Source organism: Aulonocara stuartgranti (genome assembly GCF_965226115.1).
Source record: "Aulonocara stuartgranti genome assembly, chromosome: 16".
Lineage (NCBI taxonomy): Eukaryota > Metazoa > Chordata > Actinopteri > Cichliformes > Cichlidae > Aulonocara > Aulonocara stuartgranti.
The window spans coordinates 13,078,916-13,100,305 of NC_138952.1; the positions used below are offsets into that span (position 1 = coordinate 13,078,916).

At 38.3% G+C, this 21,390-nt stretch overlaps 1 protein-coding gene and 1 long non-coding RNA gene across 7 annotated transcripts in view; one reads left to right on the forward strand and one right to left on the reverse strand.

The window, feature by feature from the left end:
• erbb4b (erb-b2 receptor tyrosine kinase 4b) overlaps positions 1 to 21,390 on the reverse strand; it is a 341,307-nt gene that overhangs the window by 226,604 nt on the left and 93,313 nt on the right. The window contains exon 1 of one of the 6 annotated variants that reach the window (XM_082509411.1): positions 15,020 to 15,030. The exons of the other annotated variants lie outside the window; for them this stretch is intronic. Coding sequence (XP_082365537.1) covers positions 15,020 to 15,023 — 4 coding nt within the window. The 5' untranslated portion in view covers positions 15,024 to 15,030. Of the gene's footprint in view, positions 1 to 15,019; positions 15,031 to 21,390 lie in introns of those variants that run through there. 6 annotated transcript variants of the gene reach the window in all.
• Positions 1 to 21,390, forward strand: part of LOC309691620 — a 211,371-nt gene that overhangs the window by 111,389 nt on the left and 78,592 nt on the right. The gene's annotated exons all lie outside the window — the stretch shown is intronic.

The following is a 21,390-nucleotide window of genomic DNA, read 5'->3' on the forward strand; positions in this document are numbered from 1 at the left end:
TTTTTTAGATAAAATTGGTTATGAGTCATGCACAGAGGCTTTACTAAACAGTACACTTACGACTGGTGCAGAGGCTAATACAACAGACTTTTTGTAAACAGGGACAAGTTATTGAAAATGGATAAATGACAGTCCTCGGGCAGCAACAGTGGGATAGAAAATAAAACCCAGCAGTTAAAAAAACCTCTGAATGAGGGTTAGTAGAGCGACAACTTTTTTGGAAATCGAATTTCCCAGAGGAACCCACCCGAGGGATTAATAAAGTTCTATCTTATCTTATCTTATCTTATCTTAACTTCAGAGCATATTAAGGTTCCCACAAGTGCAATAGCAGAAGGAAATCAAAGATCTCACTGATGTGTAAGCTGTCTTTTTAAATAACAATAATAATAATAATAATAAAAAGTTACGTAAATGTCTGTATGACCCCTGTATCTCTCTATGAATCTGTCTGAATATTCAATCTTTCTTAATAAAAGCACACATGCACATACACACTGTCACATAGCTGTGCACGTACCTGGCTTCATCTCAATTGAATCTTAGCCCAGCAGGACTCATTATTCAACTCCTACCTGTACTTTAAACAGAGGGAATTACAAGAACACTGCACTTACGTCTGAATGTAAAGTGCATACCAAAGGGACTAAGTGTGCATCTGTATATGAGTACATGCACAACCTTCGGTAAACACTCGTGAACAGGCCTTGAGAATCGAATGTACAACTTAATATAATCAAACCTTCCTAAGGAAAAAAATTAGAGTGGCTCAATCAGTCAGTAATGAATCAATCCAGAGATGTAAAAGACACAGAATACAGAGCATAATAAATCCTCTTAGCGTAAGTATTGTTGTTTTGAGAGTGTTCATTGCATGTAATAGAAACTTTAATAAACCAGTCTGCAAACTGAATTTTGTGGTTGGGTTAGCAAGAGTTCTGCACACTGTCATGTTACAAAGTAAAGAGAAAAGATTGTTGGGCTATGAATAATGAATTGTCCTGAAGTTTGCCAAGTTATGTTTGCTCTTTGTGATCAGAAGAGATATAATGATGACAGAGAGATTATAAACTAGATTTTAATGCATTTCAAAAGAGGTTCACAAGAATACCAATGAGTTCAACCCAATCCTTTATTCATATATTAAGCACAAGACCCAGCTAACTGTCTGGTTTTTTTTGTGCCTTTATTTTACCTTGAATTGCATTGTTTCCTATATGGAAACTTAACCATGTTATCAAGTCTAAAAGTCGTTAACATAATATATATACATCTTCTTTAAAGATAGATAGTGGAGTATGCATTAGCGCTTTAGTTTATAGTTGCAGGGACAAAAACCTAAATGGCCATTATTAGGGACATTACAGCAGTAGTGTTTCTCTTTGCACCCTGTATAATTTTGTAGCTTTGAAAATTATAGGCAAAGATGATACTTTCTCAAGACCACATCAAGGTGTCTACATGCACCCGCCGGCCTGGATCACTTCGGAAGATTCCCAATTTTTAATCCAAGGATGATAATGTGTGAAAAAAAACTTTTTAACTGAGGCCCTGACTTCATCAGACTGACAGACAAGAGGAGGAAGAGATGAAAAAGAGAGGAGCTTTTAGCTTTTCTCTGCTCTTTCAGACAACCCTCAGGTGCGTCCAGAATGTACTAAATCCCTTTAATCTCACATATCAAAAAGCAACTCACTTGCAGCACTTAGCTGTCTGCAACTACTGAAGCAACCTAGGACATGAGGCTTTTTTTCTTTCTTGTTTTTTTGTTTTGTTTCTTTTTTTTACAAAAACTATACTTTATTTAAATTTTTTATCTTCCTTTCAGGTAAAACAAAAGATTTTTACCACTGCTAATATAATATTCTCTGCCTTGTTTATATGCCTTCAGTTTAATGCACCCTTTGTTGTCACAATAATCCACATTATTTTCTCCTCTGTTTGCTGTAAGATGCAGCTTTTTGTTAATGCCTTATCAAAGCTGCCCTCCCTTTTTAATTCTCCATTTTCTCCATATTCCCCTGCAGGAAAAGCAGTGTATAGTAATTCACATCAGACAATACTGCTGCACCACAAAGCTTTTGCAATAGTCAGTCAAATGGATAAATTAGTGTCACTGCTCTTGTCCACCTCCTACTGGGGGTTATCTCCCCTTGCATCACACCAACATGAATCTTGTTTGAAGGCTACTGCTGACTATACATGTCAACTAAAACCTGCCGTTTTACAACCATGGCAAAGGTACCATCAATCATTGCATTTCTGGAAGCACTTACACAGGCAAGTAGTAGACAACATTGTACATGTATACGCCTATGCACGCTCATAGCGACACATGCGAAAGCCTTGCACACAATAACAAATCAGCCCTCAAAAAGACACTAGACAGAGAGCTACCATTTATAATGAATTTTGAGGCCTGATGCTAAATCAAACAATCAGCCAACCTCATCGTGTGTGTCTGCGTGGGCACTGTCATATCTCAGCAGCCAATGAAGACTGTCAGTCAGGCTGCCATCAAATTAAAAGGATGTGGGGAAGCCAGAAGAGACGAAGCTTCATTCAAACCAAGGAATGAACAAAGACAAACATGTCAGCCAACATCGGCAGCTCGACAGCACACGCCTATCTGGTCGCACTGCTTCAAGATGACGGAAACATTTTGTAGGATTTAAGATTTAAGACACTTCACATGTAATTATCACAACAACACGTGTAAAGGGTTAGAGCTGAATTAGCATGGCTAGGAGAGACTACAGACATTGAACATGAAAGAAAAGAAATGACAGGTTGATTATAGGCCCAATTTACTATTCAAACACACCCCAAACCTGATTTACTAACAGCGTAAAATGAAAATGGAAACATTCTTTTGTAATTGCTTTACTTTTAAGATGACATGCCTATAAATTAAAAGTTCTGATAGAACTGAAGATTGAAATGTACAAAATTACAGATTCATATCTAAGCTATTGTGAATTCATGCAGCCTACAACATGCTTTCCACACTATGCCTTTAATCTACAACCACAAAACATATTTAAACACAGTTCTTGGTTTGATGCTCTGTGCTTATGTCATTTTTTTATGGTTGTTTGCAAGCTTGTTAATGCAATTTTCAAAGTGTGCAATTAGTAGAATTGGATATTTTAATGCTAATGAGGAACTGTATGGTGGTCAGAAGTCACTTTTTCGCCCAAATCACTATACATTTTTGTACGCTGTTGGATTTGTGTGGGCAATTTCAGGTGTCAGTATGAGACTCAGTGACGGCCAAGGGCGCCCTATAAATCGTGTTTAGAGAACACTTTCACCTGGTGTAAAATCATCACATATGGCCCAACGTGACTGATCTCCTAGTCTACCTGACACTTTTAGTAACCAACAGGTTTTGTTCATTGTGCAGCTTTCTTTATGCATTATTCCTGATTATTATTATTATTATTGGGTGACCGTGGCTCAGGGGGTTGGGAAGCGCATCTGTAACCGGAAGGTCGCCGGTTTGATCCCTGGGCTCTCTGTCCTGGTCATTGTGTCCTTAGGCAAGACACTTTACCCTACCGCCTACTGGTGTTGGTCAGAGGGGCCAATGGCGCGATATGGCAGCCTTGCTTCTGTCAGTTTGCCCCAGGGCAGCTGTGGCTACAACTGTAGCTTGCCTCCACCAGTGTGTGAATGAATAGTGGGATTGTAAAGCGCTTTGGGTGCCTTGAAAAGCGCTATATAAATCCAATCCATTATTATTGTTATATTCCTTAAACAGGATACATTCCCCTGTCTTTGAGCATATCTGCAATTATATGAAGTCAGATCTGCTTTGTTAAACTAGCAGTAATAGTCTCTTTTTTCATGAGGTATTTCCATATTAAATACAATATTCTTTGTATTAAAATGGGGAAAATTGGGAAAATTTACAATAGAATAGCTGATGAAAGACTCAAAGGCCACAGTTAAATGGTTAGATTGGTTATGTGCCCTTATTGAGATCAGAGGTGAATACAAATGAAACAAGTGGCTGAAAAAGGAGTGGAAAGACACACTCATGGACGAAGGACAAAGTAGTAGAAAAGAGCGCCTCTACACCAAGCGTCATCTAATAAAAACACTTGATACTGGGCACAAGGTGTCTGGCATAATGGCACATTACTGAGGCACTGAAAGGAGAAAACAGCCCTGTAAGATATGGGAGAAACAGTCCTTGTACTGTACACATCAAACACCGGCGACAATAAGGTGACAACTGTAAGAGGGACTTCAAGAGATTAGGCAAGCTTACAGTGGTGTGTGCCAATCCTACGTTATAGGCAGTAATCTTAGGTAAGTCATGCAAAAAGGAGGCAAATTAGATGGGACTTAGGGACTAATAACCCAGATAAAGATATCCTGTCTTAGAAGAGACCATTCACAACACCTCCCTGGCCTCCCTGATACCTTTCCTTGATTCCACTGGGTGGATAAAGACCTCCTTGGAGGCCTAAGTTGTCTTCTATCAAGCCAGACAGACACTGTTTTAGTTCATTAAATTGGAGACATGAGCAAGACCTTGATGGGCTGGACTGTCTATCATCAATTGCAATGTATCTAAATCTCTCTGTCCTTGTAAAGGTAAGTAGAGCTGAAACAAAAGAGGCCTTCTTTCTTTGGGCCAGTGAATTTTATTGATTGTGGCATATGGGTGGAATGAGGGGGAATCAAAAGTAATGCATTGCTCTTGTGTATTTATGTGCAAATTACAGGTGTCATGTTATCATGAATGGAAATTAATCAATTCAGTTGTTATGTTTGAATCTAAGCAGTTTAGTTTTATATTTCTTTTATATTCACTTTTGCAAAAACATGCATTTCAAAGCATGGCAAACGTTCTTTGGGATTCAATTTTATTTGCTGGGTTTTAAATACACACAACTGTATCAACAGTAATTCATTACTACACAACAAGGTGAGAAATTAAAAGCAGAACCTGAGGAGACAAGTCTGCAGGGAGGCTTAGAATATGCACAAGTGAGGTGTTCTGTTTACTCATATGCTAATTCATCCCCATGCTAAAGCCCACATGTAAAATGGATTTTCTGCACTCTGCTATTAAATTATGAGCACTCACTATCCAGCTGTTTTTTGCTTTATTTCCTATCCACTTTCTCGTGTGCTTAGGTTTATCTACAGTGTTCTTGATTCTCCTTTTATTTTTTTTATGCTTGTATAAAACATCATTTATAAGGCATATTATTGCAATAATTTATGCTTGATATCAATCTTTTTACATTCTGTTATACATTTAGGGTATTTTTTTTAGAAATGCTGAAAGAAAGTCCAATAATCAGACAACCCCCTATGAGTAAGTGCTTAGGAAACAATGGGAAAGAAAAACTCTCTTTTAACAGGAAGAAACCTCCAGCTGAATCAGGCTCAACAAGGGTCAGCCATCTGCTGTGACTGGTTGGGGGTGAGAGGAAAGATAAGAGAGTAAAAGAGAAACACAAAAAAAACACACTATGGGAGAAGCAGCCTGAGTTTAAACAGAATTTTAAAACAGGGTTTTTTTTCTTTGGTGGATGTATCACAGAATGGGGAACAGCTATTTGAAAATGTACCATGTCAACCAATCAAAAAATGATATGGCAACATGACATTTGCTTGTTTAGGAAGAGGGGGAAGTTTTAGGAGTAACGGCGAGAGAGAGAAAGAGAGACAGCAGAAAAAGAGAGAGAGCGAGTTTTGAGATGTGAGAGATTTGTGACATTTAGCACGTTTGGAGTGTGTAGTTAATGTGTTGTCTTGTGTAGTTAGTGCTGGCCATGCTGGACAATGCTGGGCATCCTCTGCACACGGCCATAAACAACCAGAAGAGTCTGTTCAGTGACAGGTTGCTTCTCCCCAAGACAAGAACTAACAGACTTAAAAACTCCTTTGTCCCACACGCCATCAGACTGTTTAACTCCTCTCTGGAGGGGAGAGGGAGGGGAAACAGGAGGACAAAGTAACTTGCCCAACATTGCCGACTACTAGGGTTGGTTAGTTAAAAGGACTTCTGATTAAAGACAGGTATCCAGTTCACTGAGTTCGGCCTCCAAAGCCATATTTATTACAAATGCTATTAGTGCTCACAGAGGCAAAGTAATAAATAAACATTTGGCACACTGAGCAGAAAAGTGCCAGTGAGATGGCTGAAGAACTGCAGGGCATACTGTTAGTGGCAGGTTAAGCAAACACTAGGACTATAATCTGAAGTAATTCAGTGCTCTGAAAAAGCATATACTGTATGTAGGTTATAGTATAAAACAAGTCACTATGAAAAAGTCTGCATTATAACAGATACAGCAAGTGATACAATATCACAGTGAGAGCCAAAACCAAGTGAGATCACATAAGGTGGTATTGTGGTATCAGTATTGTTTTACCATGTGGACCATGGTTTTGACTATATAGATAAAGATTCTAATGATATCTTTCAATAATCCATTGAAACACAACTAATATTTATATGCACCCCTTTCAGTCTCACAATAAACATTCCTATGGATGGCTCAGTAAAAAAAAAAAGCATAGCAAGAGTACCAAAAGTGTTTAGTTTTTCACATTTGTGTTGTACATGGATAATCCACATCAAAAGCACATTGGTTAGAGCACTGAAATGGAAATGTTTGGGAATTTTAAGAAGTCTAAAACCCATACATCAGTTATATATAATATTTATGTATGTATTTTATATGTATCCATATAAAGAGAGAGAGTAGTTATTTATAAGTAAACACAGATGTCTGCCCACACTCATTGTCTTCTCACAGTTACCTAATTTCCCCACAGGGATAGACACTTTTATCTCATCTCATTCAGTATAACGCTCTGCTCTTGATCTGTAGATGTTGCTAGTGGTTGTAATTACAAATGCCACGTGTGAACACAATCTCTCAGAGAGGCACAGGTGATAACCATCTTTGTGAGAACTGGTATCCAGGATTTCTAATTTTTCTATCTAGGTAGCTAAAGGATCTAAAGTAAGAAAAGAATGAATTGTCATAAGGGGATCCAAAGAGATTCATGCCAACAAAATGGTGCTTATATCATAAAAAAGTTTCTCACTTGTTCTTTTGAAATGAAGTAAAGAGACAAGAAAAACACATTTGTCGGAAGCAACTCTGAGAGCCGTAGAGCACTGAAGAGCATCTCTGTAATCCACTAGGGATTACCGAGATCAAGGAACATAGTTGCAAGATAAAGCTCAACGTCTGTGCAGATTTAAGGTAGCTATTAGTTTTGTTCTCACTTCTATGCCCTCCCTGTGGTACACTCTACCTTACACAATGGTTACTTTGGAGAAAAAAAACTCAGTTTAGGCTTTTAGAAATGTAAACTTTCACTGGAACCATACATCAGCATGACTGCTGATTTTTTCAAGTGGCAAGGGCCTCCTTATAGATGTATGCTTATCAAGGCAGGAGGTCTATACATAATTAAAATTGATTACTTGCTCAATTTTCAACTTTTTTTTTTTTTAACTGGTATGGTTTGTTGCATTTGCTAAAAGTGCATTTGTGATATGGGATGCCCTTACATTTAAATACAGGCTTTTATAACAAAAGTGATTGTCTAATGTAGAAAAGAACCATGGTTGTGCTACAATATAATGTTAGACAATGTCCATCGCAATAAAAAGGTTTTATTTGTTGACTATAAATAAGCCAGGATAAAGTAAATTACACTGATTCAACTTAATTTAGTGGCAGGGCAGCAATGAACCATTAAATCATATCAAGTACTTAGTGTTAAATATTGTTACATATGGTTAATTTTGTCATTTCTTTCAGTGGAGCATCAACGAGCAGTACCAATGATTTTCAAGTATTCTTACAAGATTACATCAAAACACAAAAAACTACGCTAAGATATAGAGTGGAACAAGATACGACTAACAAAAATCAAATATCTGCCCAGGAAAAAAAGATCAAAATGAGCCCAAAAGAAATCTAACAAAAACAAGGTTAAGTTTAGAACATTTTAGAACATTTCATCATAACACTTTGCCCCAAAGTTTCCAATAAAAAAAAGGAAAAAAGAAAGAACAAAACAACATATTTACCCACAAGAAATTTAGAGCACACTGAAACTTCAAGGAACAAAGTGTGCAGAAAAGATGAAAACAAGTGCACTTCTTCCCTTACTATCATCATTATCTCAACTTAATGTTTAAGCATAGGCTATAGATGATTACTACAGCTGCTTTGCTGTGTGAACGCACAATTAACGCAAGCTTACATCAACTGATCCATCTGCATATATTTTATGTGCATATTGTGTGTTTTTGTATTCTAAGGACCAGTGTGAAGTTGTATGCCAGGTGTCTGTTTCACCTGTTTCTGTCCCCTTATTTAGTCCAGGCAGATATATAACAGACTGCCACTCAAGTCATGACCTTTTCTTTTGCCTTCTCACCTGCCAACCAAGGGTCAGGACTAATGAGTGGCAGGTCAGTCAATTGGGAAGCTAGGTCAAACAAAAGGTCCAGGTGACATCCTCCTAACACACACAGCCCTGCCATCAGCAGGAAGCAAACCTCTGATATTGTGCTTGAATTTAAAAAAAAAAGGGGGGGAAACTTTAATAGGAAAATTCCACAAAACAGCTGAATGTGTTGGTGCGTGGATGTGTGTGTGCGCACGTGTGTGTGTGTGAATAATGGCTGTAAGGTCAGAAGCAATATCGTAGGCCAAGTCACAGCGGGAACAGGACAGAGAGACAAAGAGCAAGCCATGCAAAAACATTCTTAAAACATTTGACAGATCCATCCCCATGCAATATATGCTTGAATAATTTGTGCAGACTGTGCTATCAGTCACTACGTTTAATGATTCTCCAATGTGTTTGACAAATGTTGTGTGATGTGTGATGAAATAAACCAATCCATTAAAACACGGGGTAAAATTTAAGCTTATACCTTTTATCTGTACAATTATGCACGCACACAAGCGAGAGCAAAAATGGCTCCTGCCGTTTTATTAAACCTGTTCTCGCTCCGATATTTCTTTCTTAATGACATGTATAAATGAATAAGACGGCGTTCCGTACTACGCAGTTATATCCGCACTGTGATGAAACGACACCATACACCTGAAACTAAAGAACATATTAAATTTGAAATAAGACGGAAAAATGTATCAAAGCAAATTGACTTGCTGTGAGTGAGTTTGCTTTATGGCCTCTTTCTTGTTCTGTATTTTTTGTCGTTCTTTAGACTTTTTTTTTTTTAATTTCTTTTCTTTTTTTAAATTTTAAACACAGGATGCAAAACACTGCTCTGATCTCTTTTCGCTTCACTGCTTCTACTGGAGCTTTGGGGCTTTGTGCACTGACTGTTTACTTTTTAGCAGGCACACAAATGCAATGTATTGGCTAAGTGCCAGGTAACCAGGCCAACAGTCAACAGTGTAATCATAGGGTGTATGTGTTGATGTGTTGACATTGTTATGATCCATGACTGGAATTACCACTCCACTAACAAACTCCTTACAGACACATACACATACCCACACCATGGAGGGTGAAGGTGCTGAGATAGTCTGAAAAGGCGTTCGCTCTGTTTAAATATTATGAAAACATAAAATGAATAGATCTGCACACTGACTAAACCTGTTTACGTTGTGTGGGAGAGAGAAACACAGTAATATACATGCTGTAGTTCTATGAGTTTAAATCCAGATTTTTAAAAAAAAAAATTTTAACCAGGAAATTTTGACTGACAAGTACAATGTGTGGGCAGAATCAACTCACAATACATGTGAAGCATCTTAACACAAAATGCAAAACACTTTACTCTTACTTGCATAGCGCATAACAGACTATCACTAAAATAATCTAGACCTCAGTCTGTAAACATGCTGTGGAAATTTCTTCACAGTTTGTGGTGCTGAAAATGGTATCAGGGTACATAACACCAGATTCTGTACGTTTGATTAGAGGATTAGACCTGGACACTTTGATAACACAGCAAGTCTATTCCGCGCTAGAAGCCTAGGAAGTTAAAATCAACGTCAGGTTATCAGTCATACCCAGGGAAGCAGAGTAGTGCGGAGAAGAAAGATTTAGGAAGGGAATTCTGTATCTAATCCAAATCACAAACTAGAAGTGTATTTTTTTTCTTTTACCTGAACCATTATTTGTTACAGCTAATTTCTTAAGGCAGTAATTGCAGGTATACTTATTTGATTTTTTTTCTGACAATGAATAACAACGAAGCCAGTTCTTGCAGGCAATCACAATAGCGCAGTGTTTATCGTATATCCCTAAGTAAAAACATGTATGTCTTTTTATTTTTAAAGATTTTTCTTTATATAAGGATAAAACAATGGGCTAATTAATGAGCTTTAGAAGTTCTGGAGATTGCCTTTTTGAACCTGGACAGTGCAAAGTTATGTTTCCACAGCCTTCCTACCATTATTTAAATACAAATCTCACTCACCACCTGAAGTTAATCAAATTTAAGTTTATCCACTGGTGGTTCCTGCTGCATATGCACTTGTGGACACAAGCATGCTAACAAACAAATGAGCAATTTCCTCAAAAATATTTGGTTTTTTTGCGTTTTTTTTTCTTTCAAGTCGCAGTTCAATTAGCTAGTTTTAAGTAAACAGTGAAATTTGTATCAGCCAACAAAATGTAGTCGGAAAGTTCTTCCTAATTGCACCAACTTTAAAAAATTCTACCTTTTCAACTTTTTTTTACTTTAAAGTTCTTTAAAGTTTCGTTTGCTTCTGGTATCTTTTCTTTCATCCAAGCCTGATTAGACACTCTGGCAACCTCCAACATTTGGCTTTAGATCAACTCAACCTAATCCCCCTGCCTGTCTGCTGCTACCTACAGTGAGCCTCTGTACATACACCTACATGTATGCTCAGTAGCACCTACACAGTAATACAGATGGGACCTGGATAAAAATTCTCTCCCTTTCCTTATTGAATGACCTATTTTTCCTGCACATTGGCATGGATTTAGTATTCAAAATGTGACAAATGTCATAACCCCATTCAAATATGTATATATATATATATACATATACATATACATATATATATATATATATATATATATATATATATATATATATATATATATATATATATTAGGGGTGCAACGATACACAAAATTCACGGTTCGGTTCGGGTCGATACTTTGGTGTCACGGTTCGATATTTTTTCGATACAAAAAAAATGTTCATGCCCTTTTAATTTGTCATTTATTAAAATTATAAATATATATTTTAACTCAAAAGTACAGTTTTTAAATTTAACCCTAACCCTTGTGCGTGTTTTTTATTTTGACAGCGAATGCGCACCTGCGGACCACTTATGTGCAGCCCTGGTTATTTAGCTCGTCATATTGCAGCCACAGAAATTATTTTGTCCATGAAACCATAAAGCTGCACTTTCTTTTTGCCTTATAGTCTGATTTGTCATAACTTCTCCATTTTGTGGTAAGCTTTTCTTTGGCTGTCACTTCTTCACCCTGACCCGTCTTATTTGGCTCAGCAGAACTAAAATATATATCTGTCTGTGAAGGTTCTCAGTCATCCAGGTCATCGTAGTCAAATATAAATCCTGCTGCTTTTACACACGGACTCACATAAGCTCAGCGATTCTCTGCGCGATCAACCTCTCACATGTTTAAGCTTGCTGCGGGAGATTTCACTTGTCATGTTTGCATAGTAAGCTAACGATTAATAAGACGATGTCAGAGGAATTGGTGCACAAATTATCATCACTCACAGATCAGTGCTGTCGCTCTCTATACACAGTTCGCACGATTGCAAAGTGAAAGCAAAAAAACAAGCGCAAATTCAAACGCGATTTCAATATGTCACATATTGACAGTGGCTCACCGATGCCAATGACATAATTACCCAGCTACATTTCTGAAAGAATGCAAAAGCATTGACATATATTTTTCCTTCTTACAATAGCCCGACGGGCAGGGCAGAGATAGATTTTGGTAGCCCGACTGAAAAAATCGCTAGCCCCAGGACGTCAGGCTAGCGATATTGCAAGCCCTGTATCTGATTGAGGAATCATGCATCTTTGGAAAAGAGAGTTTATTACAGAGAAATGGCTCTTTCCAAAATAAAAGCTATACTATCCGCTTCTTCTGGGCTATATTCTCAGCAGCATAAGGAGAATCATGTGCTAACAGCTGTCTAAATGACTCGGCTAAAGTTAGTAGCATGCTTGTTGTTTTTGTCTTTGCACTAGGATGATGTCGGCGTAAATGTGCAGTCATATTCGTTGTGTTCCCACTAGTGCTTTCAGGTTAATCTCGTTGAAATGACCTTAACACCACAACACGACAAATCTCCGTTAACGAGCTACCGCCGATCGCTCTGTGCATGGGGCTAGACGGCCAACACCTTAACGAGCTAACTGCGCTAACACACTAGTTCCCACCCATGTAATTGAGCATTGCGTGGCACATCCAACATACTGTTTTACTTTAGTCCATGACTCGCTTACCTTCAGGGTCATACGTCACATGAAAACCAAAATAATTCCAAACGCCAGATCTGAATGAGGGTGGGGGAGGTGCCCTGCGCTCTTCCTTCTGACTATGCTGTCTGTGTTGAGCGCTCAGTGGATCTGCGCTCGACAGTGCAGCCTAGGCGGAGTAGTCGAACGCAGATTCACTGAGCGCTCAACACAGACAGCATCGTCAGAAGGAAAGTTGATAAAATAAATTACAAATGTTGTATTGTTCGATACATACGCGTACCGAACCGAAAGCACTGTATCGAACGGTTCAATATCGATACGAATATCGTTGCACCCCTAATATATATATATATATATATATATATATATTGGAATGTCGTTCGGACTGGAGAAGTGTAGTCGGATGGTAACAAAGAGAGGGAAGGTAGTCAGAACTGAGGGGATTGAACTACCAGAAGGCAACATTGCAGACATAGAGGACAGTTACAAGTACTTGGGGATCCCGCAGGCGAATGGGAACCATGAAGAGGCCGCTAGAAAAGCTGCAACCACCAAGTACCTGCAGAGGGTCAGGCAAGTCCTGAGGAGTCAGCTGAATGGTAGGAACAAGATCCGGGCCATCAACACGTACGCCCTGCCCGTGATCAGGTACCCTGCTGGGGTAATAGGCTGGCCAAAGGAGGAGATAGAAGCCACTGACATAAAGACAAGAAAGCTCCTTACCATGCATGGAGGGTTTCACCCCAAGTCCAGCACCCTGAGGCTGTACGCTAAGCGGAAGGAAGGGGGCCGGGGACTGGTGAGTGTCAGCACCACAGTCCAGGATGAGACAACAAACATCCAAGAATACATTGGGAAGATGGCCCCAACTGACCGAGTGCTCAGTGAATACCTCAGGCAGCAGAAACCCAAGAAAGAGGAGGGAGACGAGGAACCATCATGGAAGGACAGGCCCCTGCACGGTATGTACCACCGGCAGATAGAGGAGGTGGCTGATATCCAGAAATCCTACCAGTGGCTGGACAAAGCTGGACTGAAAGACAGCACAGAGGCACTAATCATGGCAGCACAAGAACAAGCTCTGAGCACAAGATCCATAGAGGCTGGGGTCTATCACACCAGGCAAGACCCCAGGTGCAGGCTGTGTAAAGATGCCCCAGAGACAATCCAGCACATAACAGCAGGGTGCAAGATGCTAGCAGGCAAGGCATACATGGAACGCCATAACCAAGTGGCCGGCATAGTATACAGGAACATCTGTGCCGAGTATAACCTGGAAGTCCTGAGGTCAAAATGGGAGATGCCCCCAAGGGTGGTGGAGAATGACCGAGCTAAGATCCTGTGGGACTTCCAGATACAGACGGACAAAATGGTGGTGGCTAACCAACCGGACATAGTGGTGGTAGACAAACAGAAGAAGACGGCCGTAGTGATCGATGTAGCGGTTCCGAATGACAGCAATATCAGGAAGAAGGAACACGAGAAGCTGGAGAAATACCAAGGGCTCAGAGAAGAGCTCGAGAGGATGTGGAGGGTGAAGGTAACGGTGGTCCCCGTGGTAATCGGAGCACTAGGTGCGGTGACTCCCAAGCTAGGCGAGTGGCTCCAGCAGATCCCAGGAACAACATCGGAGATCTCTGTCCAGAAGAGCGCAGTCCTGGGAACAGCTAAGATACTGCGCAGGACCTTCAAGCTGCCAGGCCTCTGGTAGAGGACCCGAGCTTGAAGGATAAACCGCCCGCAGGGGCGTGCTGGGTGTTTTTTTTTTTTTATATATATATAAGCTTATTATATGAAACCTATATATATATATGTGTGTGTGTGTGTGTGTATATATATATATATATATATATATATATATATATATATATATATATATATGTATATTAGTAAAACTTTATTATTACCATTATTATAATCATGAAAGTGTTATAAGCTGTTGTAAGAGAAAGAGAGAGAGTGGGGGATGTAAACATTTGTGTTTGATTACATTATTTACCTAAGTGAAGGAAATGGACCAGTCTAAATATTGCATCAACTGCCCACATGGAGCGAGAATGGCTTTATACACAGATTGTGCATGTTTGCTTTCACCATATCAGGCAAAAAAAACAAATTGTGCCAGAGTAAATAAAAAAGTGTGTGCATGTGTGCATGAAGGGCTGTATCAATTATCACCGCTTTAAAATCAAATTCTACCATGTTCAGCGAGGTGACATGGAAGCAGATGGTATACAACATAATTAAGGTCAATCTCTGACCCCTTGTTCCTCTTGTGTCATGCTGTTCGAATATATTTAATGTTGTTGTTTTTTATATGTAGTTTAAATGCTGAATACTCCTAGACAAATGTAAATTGTGAATTCAGTAATATTTTCCATCTGGTATTATAGATATCAGTGTATGCATGTATTGCAAAATATTTTCTGATGGTATTTAAAAATTATAATATGCAAAATTCTGCAGAAATAGCACTCAGTTTGTGAAATTGTGTTTCTCCTGCTCTGTGTAAATAGTCAACAGTGGTCAACAAAGTAAAATTGTGTTACTCATCACATCTGTAGTCATCACTGAAGCTAAACCCACGGGGATCAACAAAAAGATGTTACCTGCAACAGAGAATGAGAGAAAAGACAGCATTAGACGAGCGATGCCTGCATCAAATGAGCTTCCACATGTTGCACATGGGTAATTATCTTACTGCGATAATCAATTGTGACTTTGCAAAAATAGAACTGATAGAGGTTGCCTTGTGTTTACAGCAAACACGGCTTGGTGGATTTAATTTCCTTTTCGGTAAAATATTGCACACTGTCATAATCAAAAAGGAGACAAAGCAAGCTGGATCATATTTAATCCACTATTTATTTTCATAACGGGCAGGAAAACAGTTAGTTGAACAACAAAGGGTTAAGCCTGTCAGGTGAGAACCTGTCTTTATCCCTACTTTTTGTTTTCTTTTTTTTTTACTAGACAGACTGGATGCCTATTTGGGTTGGCAGTAGCAGCTAAATGCAATCTCCCAGTAACAGAGGTCCTGCTGATGTTTAACCCATTCAGGACGGTGGAGCAGGGAAATCAATCACAGTGTTAGAAAATATATTTATATATCCTGCCAGCTGCTCCCTAACAACGATTCCTGTGCCTGGCTGACATGGAAAGGAAACCCATGGGAGAGACAAAGAGGTCAAACTCATTTAGGGAACATTGGAAAATGTCACACCAAACATTGTGTTTAAATTGGTGAAGTCTTTAAATGCTTGAACTGTGGTCTTAAAAAAGGCTGCAATTATTATAAAATGACACAAAAAAATATGGATTTAGGAATGTAGATTTAAAATGTCCCTCAGAGCAGTTTGGTAACACGTATGACCGTGGATTGCCTGTGCTCTGATACAATCCTCTGGAGCCTTTCTTAAATTTGTGCCTTTCCCGACAACAGAGGATTATGCACATATTTTGCACAAATGTAGTTTTATTTATTTTTAGGCAACGGGTGAAGGGTCTTGCCCAAGGACACAACGACCTGAGACTGTCCAAGCCGGGCCTCGAACTGGCAACCTTCCGATTACAAGGCGAACTCCCAACTCTTGAGCCACGATCGCCCCGTGGATAAATAAAACAGGCTTGAGGTTAGATACAAAAGTGACTTGGACAGATTTAACAAAGGGAGTTTGGGTTAAAACAAAACTTCCACATTCAATGTCAAGTGTTATTTTCTGTTTTTTTTTTCTGCCAGTGCATTGTCCATTATTAAAATTCAATGCATGGCTAGTGAAAAACATCCATACTAAGTGATTTTAAAAAATTATTATAAATCATATTTACCAATCATTTTTTACGGTTGTTTTTTTGTGGGGGGTTTTTTGTCTGTTTTTCGTTGTTTTTACTGTGACGAATGTTGAATGAACAATGTTAGAAAAGGGAAACAAACAGCAGCCTGATCTGATCCATCCTAACCTATACAGACTTGATAGTTCTGTAACTATTTAACCTTATTTACACCGTTTTCCAGAGGCTTTTAAGTGATATATACAAAGATTACATAGATATAAAAAGTAGACACCCAAACTTTTAACTCAAACTTATTAAAATACATGGCTTGTATTTTACATGTCAAATTTTAGCCATGTGTGTAGCATTTTCCCAGTAAGCGGTTTCAAAAGAATATAGCACTATAGTAAACAACTGCTAGTAAAAGCTCACTCATGCAGTTATTTGGAAAACATTTTACCTAAAGGTCATGTCATTGTCAGAGGATGTTACCCCCAAATATTCCTGGCCTTGAAAATTATTTGAGGCAGAGACTAAAAGATACTCTTTGAGACATGCTGTGGTTTCAGAAACGTGCTTCTGAGAACATGTTTATTTAAAATGTATGACTGCTGAAACCCGACAAAAGAGAGTCGCCATCTGAAACTAAAGGGACTGTCAGGAAGAAACACAACCATGACCCTCGGCCCCATCATCAAGGATAAGCATCTCTGGGTTATTTCAAATTCTGTTTATCAGCCTGGTTCTCTCATTTGCCTTTTCTCTTTTATCTCTGTGTCTTTTCTTCTTTTTTGCACAAATAGCGTGGATGTGGTGCAGTGTTGATCCCCCTCGCAGTGCTAATTAATTGTGACTCAGGGCCACGAAACAAGCCTCTTCATTTTGAACACTGAGCAACCCAGTGTCCAGCACTCACTGCACTTGGTTTTAATGAGTCTCTCTAAAGTCCCTTTACCTCTACTGTTTTCTTTTCTGTTGTGTTTTTTTGTTTATCTTACATTTCTTCTCAGTTCATCTCCCTCTGTCAATGGGCATTCTTTGGCATTGCCTTATAAACAAAATATTTGACGCCTCTATCACTAGGGCAATATTCTCAGCAATGGTATAGTCAATGATTGTTTTCCTGATGGCAAAAAGGGGGAAAAACACATTACCACTACTGCTCTTTGTGCTTTTACAGGATTAATCCAGAGCAGCAGCAACATTTTACAGCCAAAGCTGTTAAGGTTCAATAATATTGGCAAGAGGAGTTAAGATCTAAACACACAGACAGAGTAAGCTAAGTTACTACATAGTTGCAGGTGTTTTAGAAGCAGGAGGCAACGAAGACACAGTCAAGCCGAAAGGGCAAGAATGCAAAGATTTTGTGATATTATTGTGAAGTAGGGAGCTAATGACTAAGCTATGCAATTCACAGCTGTTCAAGAAAGAGACTTATGATCGGCTAAGTTGCAGTAGGTTGGTTGGTGTAAGTTGGTGTAGAAAACTTTGAGTGTCAAGATGCCATTGTGACAAATCTTGCCATCACGTTCCCTTTCTTGGATATGGGGCACGCTCTTTGCAGTGATTTAAAATACGAAATCAAAATGCACCACCCTTATGCCCAAAAGAAAATACAATTTTTTTCTACTCTAGATATAAATGTGCTTTGATCACCACGTAGCGTCCAGATTTAAACTGACAATTGGATGCACTGTTTGAACACTTTAAGGAATGTTATTTATTTTTCTTTGTTTGCACATGATGTAATTTTTATGAAGTATATATAAGCATATGAAACCAAAAGACAGCCCAGGGTTGACAGCCAGACTTCATTTCCATACCATCTGCACCTTTCAGTGTAAAAAAAAAAAACAGCATGTACATAAAGAATCACTACGTAATCAACACTACGATCCACAAAGTTGCTGTGCTGTGCAGCTCTGTGAATTTTTGGTAGAAGGGGTTTGGGGTAAGATTCTGGAGACCGGTGCCACTGCAATAATTTGGGCTAATATTCCTAACCTATAGTACTATGGTCAAAGTGGGCTGGCCTCGGCCCCTATGCCTCCTCTTCTTCTCTCTCCTTTTACAGAAGGAGAACAGCCAATATGTGCCAGAGCAACATATCCTTCCCTCAGATAATGGAATTGCCTGGCTGTAATAATAATTTGAATTTCACACTCTGCTGCCTCGTGCAGAGGGATCGCTGGAGCAATGGCATAAATTAGCCTCCATGCACGGAGCTGATCGATGACTGCCCAGTCCACCACCTATTGATCTGAAACAACTCCTAGGGATGCAAGTGTACCCTGCATCTGTGCACACATACACATCCACACCACAGTTTTCTTCACCAAAACTTAGCAGGAAAGGGTAAATGATGTAGAGATGAGAGAGAGATTAAAGGAAAAAAAGAGAACAAACACTGATTTGGATTGATTTCTAAATGCATTTGGAACTCAACTGGAAGGGTGGAATGCCATCTTTTCAAAAGGAATTCCCTTATATTGAAATTAAGAAAAGTGGAGCGTGCGGGGCAGAAGACCCATGTGCTGTGTGTGTGCAAAAACTTCAAGTGATGTTCATCTGCTTTGAGAACTTCTGAATGAAATGACCATAGCATGCAATCCTCATTATTTTCATACTCATCAAACACTATCATACTGAAAGAGACCATAACAACCTTATCCGCATAAAGATTTTTTATCACTGCATAAAGGCAATCTGTGAGATTATGTACAGATTTGAACGACCCTTTCACCAGCCTTTTGAGAGAACAAGTGGATCCAAACCATGCAAGTAAAATGCTCTCCGCAGGAGAAATTATGAGTGCTTCACAGTTTTCCTTTAATTTGTCACATATCAGTATTTCCTAATTAATGCTGCATCAAGTTGGACTTTTTAAAATATAGAAAGCATTCATAATATATTTTTATAACAAGAGAATATAATATGCATGTTTACGTGCTTCTGCTCAAATGTCTCCAATTTACATAAACATTTTATGGTGGTCGTTTCAGTCATTATGCAAATGTCCTGTTTAAAAGGTTGGGGAAACCTGCAATCAGCTGAGACTGAAGAAGTCACTCATATGAGTGACGAAACATTTCTCCCACTGAAGACGCGACGTCCAGATGAAAGGGATCAACTTTTTCAGGATTCATGAGCGGTGATTTCAAACAGATACTTAAAACAAAATCATATTGGCTAGTTTAAAAAGAAATCCTGAACATGAAATTCTTAGTAAAAATGCTATTTTCATTCAATTTTCATGCTGGCTTCAGTTGTACCACAAAAACAAAAATATCAATAGACAGTTTAATTTAAAAAAATAGTTTATGGAAGAAGAATAGCAAAAATACCTTAAGAGTAAAAACCCTAACCTTAAGAGTAATGAAGACGGGCTAATTTAAATAGTCTTGTGAGGCCAAGGTGTTGTGTCCACATGCCGTAATTGGTAGTCTGATACAAGATGGTTAACCAAAACCCCTAATCCTAATCTTAACACTGCTAGACAAAAACAGGGGTTAGGCAATCAGTATGCTAATACTGCAGGAATTGAAATATAAATAAATATGCTATATTGTTGCGTTTTAATACTTCTTAGTGTATTTTAAACTTAGCCTGAATTATAAAACTGCTCCAGGACAATAGGTCTTGAAAGGGTAAATAGATGAGGTCTTGAAATTGAAGAATACGCACATACTTAACAAAATGTGTTCTGTTCAATACCTAATGATATGTTTTTGGTTTAGTTGTTTAACCTGCTTAATCCAGCATTAAAGTTAAAGGAAAATAACATTTTCTTCATTTTTCCGACAAAGAATTTCATGTTAAGAACAATTCTATGTTTTATTTTACATTATTGTGAACTATAACAAAAACATTTAGAAATTGTCAGAAGTTATCTTTTCTAATGTGAAGGTTTTTTATTAGTGTGCTCAAATATTGGACTTGATTATTTATTATTTTATTATATTTTATTATGTACTGGACACAAGGGCTGGATTTTTTTTCTTATTTTAAATTACCTAATGTTCAAACATTTTTTTAATGCATCCTAAATTACAGATTCTGATCCACCTTGATGATAAGATAAATCAACGATTTATGTTCAAACATGTTCGAAAAAGTGCATTGAATGACCTTTTTTAAATACAATTTTATCTGAAAAGTATTTTATATATGAAACTAACATTTCACAGAAGTTATTATAATTTTTTAAACTGCAGACCATAAAATTTTGAAACAAATTGGAAATGGTCGGGCAAAAAAATGTTTTAAAAATAGGGGATGGAATGACCCTATATTACAGAGTGACATATGTGGACAAAAGAAAAAAAACATCTCCACAAATTCCTTCCTAATTTTTACTTCATGTTAAATTTTGATGCATTTTTCTTGAGGCCAGAACATTGTTAAGCCTGCCTGGAAACTCACTCTGGAGCTGTACTCCAAATAAAAGTCATGTGTGCTTAAAACAACAAACTCAGGGGAAGAACTGTGACATTTTGGTATGATCATCAAGGACTCCAGTCACCCCAGCCATAAACTGTTCAGACTGCTTCCATCAGGAAGGAGGTTCTGCAGCATCCGGTCCCGTACCAGCAGACTGAGAGACAGCTTTTTCCATCAGGCCATCAGACTGCTGAACACGTCATAGACACCTCAGCTTCACTACTGGAACTTCAACATTATGCACTCCACACTGTATATAAATTCCACTTGTTTTGCACATATTCAACTCTGTATATTTTATATATTTTATTATTATTATTATTATTATTATTATTATTATTTTATTTTATTTTTTTACTATTTAATTTGTAAAAATGTGTATACACACACACACACACACACACACACACACACACACACACACACACACACACGTAGGAAAATATTTAGTATACACATCCAGAAATGCATACACTATTATATATTGTACATATATTTATTAGTTTCAGGTTGGCCATTCTTGTATTTTGCTCGTTTGTGTTGTTGTGTTTGCACATCTCTGTTGCTTGTGGGGCTCGCACACAAGAATTTCACTCGCATGTGCTGTGCCAGTGTGCCTGCACATGTGATGTGACAATAAAAAGTGATTTGATTTGATTTGAACAAACATGTGTTGTTTTTTTTTGGGGGGGGGGGTTTGGTCTTC